Source organism: Apostichopus japonicus, chromosome 2 (assembly GCF_037975245.1).
Source record: "Apostichopus japonicus isolate 1M-3 chromosome 2, ASM3797524v1, whole genome shotgun sequence".
Lineage (NCBI taxonomy): Eukaryota > Metazoa > Echinodermata > Holothuroidea > Aspidochirotida > Stichopodidae > Apostichopus > Apostichopus japonicus.
Window position 1 is genome coordinate 7,744,499 of NC_092562.1, and position 3,939 is coordinate 7,748,437.

General features: G+C 44.7%; 1 protein-coding gene across 1 annotated transcript; it reads left to right on the top strand.

The window, feature by feature from the left end:
- Window positions 1–302: 302 nt before the first annotated feature.
- On the top strand, window positions 303–1,904 carry LOC139976503 (uncharacterized). The gene has a single exon (XM_071985322.1). The coding sequence runs from the start codon at window positions 942–944 to the stop codon at window positions 1,767–1,769; it is 828 nt and encodes a 275-aa protein (XP_071841423.1). The 5' UTR covers window positions 303–941; the 3' UTR covers window positions 1,770–1,904.
- Window positions 1,905–3,939: the final 2,035 nt, after the last annotated feature.

Below are 3,939 nucleotides of genomic sequence, written 5' to 3' on the forward strand. Positions count from 1 at the left end.
CATAGGTATTATTAACGATAAAACAGATCACTGAAAAAGTCATCGATAATTCTCTTTAAAAATCTGAATAGACTATGCTCTTTCTGTCAGTATTCAAAGATGATCAGCATGATATCTGACTTACCTGGGAGTGTAACCACCCCCCCCCACCCAATCAACAAAAGATGTTATCATTCCCCCTTCGGGCCCTTCTTTTGCACTTTCTAGGGCTCACTCAAACAGTCTAGCGAAGGTTAATTCGCCTATTCTGATGACTGTCTGCGAACTTATCGACGAATTTCGCGCCCTATTACTAAGGTTGTAGAGGACTTCACTTTTCTTAAATCGGAAGTGCGCCCTCATTTTTATAAGATTAATTACGATCGATAATCACTCCATCAATGTCATGACTAATTCTAGGTCAAGAGACATTGGTTTCGATAAAACAATGGATGGTTTTATTCCGACGAACGATAAGCGAAATCTTTCACACAACGATAGATTGTATAGAGCTTTTTACGACTAACGACTACGACTTGGATTACGATATTCAACGGATCGACAACGCTTATACTTACGACGAAATTACGCTTAAACGGAAAACTTTTATTGTTTTTCCCTACTTTTATTCAATATCAAATCGGATACGTGTTGCCCCCGCTTCCGGGCGAATTGTTTTTATGGATTAGGATTTTGATAGCGGAATTTGTGTTGGATTTTTAATTGGATCCTGTCTGTAGTATTCGTACGAGACGGCGACCTAGCGCAAATAGGACTGTAGTGTTTGAGGTGAGTGACGTACTTTTATATTTCATATAATTTACCGCCTAATAATACCTAGCGTCCAAAGTGGTGACCCCGACGTGATTCAGCTAGGTTGCCTTGAATACTTCCCATGTACTAAAAATCGCATAATTTTTTACTACTGTTTTTCGCATTGGAATAATATAATACTGTACATCATGGATCCAGAAAATTCCCACGAAACACAACAATCGCTATCCGCAGTTAGTATTAAATTACCTCCGTACTGGCCCAATGACCCAATTATCTGGTTCGCACAGGTTGAGGCGCAATTCTTAACGAGGAGAGTTACTAACGAGGATACAAAATATTCCTACGTGATATCGTCCCTACAACCGGAAATAGCCCAGGAAGTACGCGACTTGCTCATAAGTAAGCCAAGCGACCAACCCTATAAAAAACTAAAGGAGGAGTTGATTAAGCGAACAACGGCTTCGGAGCAAAAACGGCTCCACCAGTTGTTAATTTCTGAAGAATTGGGGGATCGAAAACCCACGCAACTGTTGTGCAAAATGCATCAGCTGCTAGGTACAAACACCCTTCATGCGAACATTTTGAAACAACTTTTTGTTCAGCGACTACCATCGAGCGCCCAACTAATTCTGGCGTCAATGAGCGACACAACATCGATAGAAACCGTAGCCGAATTAGCCGATAAAATCATGGAAGTAACTCCTGCATATCCTCCCATCGCTGCCATACAAACATCCCAGGCCCAGGCACAAAAATCAGAAGTGCAACAACTAAGTGAACAAGTCCGTGAACTCACTGCCCAAATTGCTTCACTAAAGTCAGAGGTCAGGGAGCGCAGTCGAAGCCGATCTCGAAGCCGACAAAGATTCAATTCCCAGTCAAATAATACCAGTAACGTCGACAGTGATATTTGTTGGTATCATCAATCATTTGGTGATAAGGCCAGGAAATGTAGAGCGCCATGCAAGTATCCAAGCAATTTCAAGCCGGAAAACGAACAGGCCAGCGTGTAACGGTGGCGAGCGTTGGCCAAAATCGAAGCCGCCTGTTTTACATACGTGACAGAACCACCACGAAACGTTTTCTCATTGATACAGGGGCAGCGGTCAGTGTGGTACCCCCCGTACGTTGTGACCTATATAATCGCGGAAAGGGGCCATATCTTCAAGCGGCAAATCGGACCAAAATAGACACTTTCGGGCACAAGTCACTAACACTCAATATTGGTTTGCGAAGGAACTTTCCGTGGGTTTTTGTGATCGCCGACGTGGAAACTGCTATTCTCGGTTGTGATTTCTTACGATATTTTGGATTACTTGTCGATATTCGAAATAATACACTTATCGACAGGTTAACCAATCTGACTATTGAAGGCATCTCAACCGAAGAAACGTCCCTTTGTCCTATGTTTGCCACAACACCTAACGATTCACCTTATCATGCTCTATTAAAGGAATTCCCAGAAATTTTGCGGGTAACTTTTGAAGAAACACAGGTGAAACATTCGGTTACGCACTATATCAACACGATCGGAGCACCCGTTTTTTCTCGCACACGTCGTCTACCGCCCAACAAGCTAACTATCGCTCGACAAGAATTTGACCACATGCTGCAACTTGGGATCGTCCGACAATCTAACAGCAATTGGTCATCCCCTCTACACATGGTGCCCAAAAAGAACGGAGATTGGAGGCCATGTGGCGATTATCGAGCGCTAAACAACGTTACCATTCCAGACCGCTACCCTATTCCACACATTCACGATTTCTCAACTTCACTGTCGGGAACATCAATTTATTCCAAAATTGATCTAGTGCGAGCCTACCATCAAATCCCAGTGGAAGACTCCGATATTTGCAAAACGGCCATCACAACCCCATTCGGCCTCTTCGAATTCAAACGAATGCCGTTTGGACTCCGCAATGCCGCCCAGACGTTCCAACGCTTCATGGACGAGGTAACGCGCGGTTTGCCATTTTGCTACACTTACATTGATGACGTACTCGTGGCCAGCAAATCCCCAGAGGAACATACCCGTCACCTTAAACAGCTGTTTGCCAGACTCGCAGATTACGGAGTGGTGATCAATCCAACTAAGTGTCAGTTCGGTGTTCCAGAACTCGAATTTCTTGGACACAAATTGAGCTCCAAAGGAATATCACCTCTCCCGGAGAAAGTGCAAGCCATAGCCGAATTTCCGAAGCCAAATTCGTTACGCAAACTTCGAGAATATCTTGGACTTATCAACTTTTATAGGAGATTCATCCCGGGATGTTCCAGTATTTTACTCCCGTTAACAGACTTATTAGCGGGAAAGAAGCCCAAGTCAGCACCGATTGACTGGAATGACGAAGCATCCGAATCATTCGAGGAGAGCAAACGAGCGCTCGCCAACGCAACTCTCCTTACGCATCCCGACTCATCCAAACCCCTTTCATTAATGGTGGACGCCTCGGATAAAGCCTTAGGAGGCGTGTTACAGCAAAATATTGAAGGAGTTTGGCATCCAATCTCGTTTTTCTCCCGAAAACTAAGCGAGACAGAATCGCGATACAGTGCATTTGGTCGTGAACTACTAGCAATATACTCGGCAATACGTCATTTCCGTCATATACTAGAGGGACGACAATTCTTCATTCTCACCGACCACAAACCACTAACATACGCTTTAAAAACTAGTACCGACCGCTACTCACCGAGAGAGATAAGGCATCTGGATTTCGTTTCCCAGTTCACGGCGGATATTCGCCACGTCAGTGGAAAGGACAATGTCGTCGCAGACGCACTGTCTCGTTTAGGCGTTAACGCATTCCGTCAAGGTTTGCCCGCATCTACCCTGATCGACTTTGCTCAAATCGCTGCAAAACAACAGAATGACATTCAGCTTCAAGAATTGAAGGACTCCACTGTCATGAACTTTCAGGAGATTCCGCTCCCATCATCACCTGGCACGATATGGTGTGATATGTCAACCGGTTCACCTCGACCGTTTATACCAAAGGTGTTTCGGAAAGACATTTTTAATTCACTTCACTCCATGTCGCATCCTGGAATCAGAGCAACACGGAAACTTATCACGGACCGTTTCGTGTGGCCCAACATAAACAAAGACGTCAGGTCATGGGCTAAATCCTGTGAGTCCTGCCAACGCGCCAAAGTGCACCGACACACGACGACGCCACT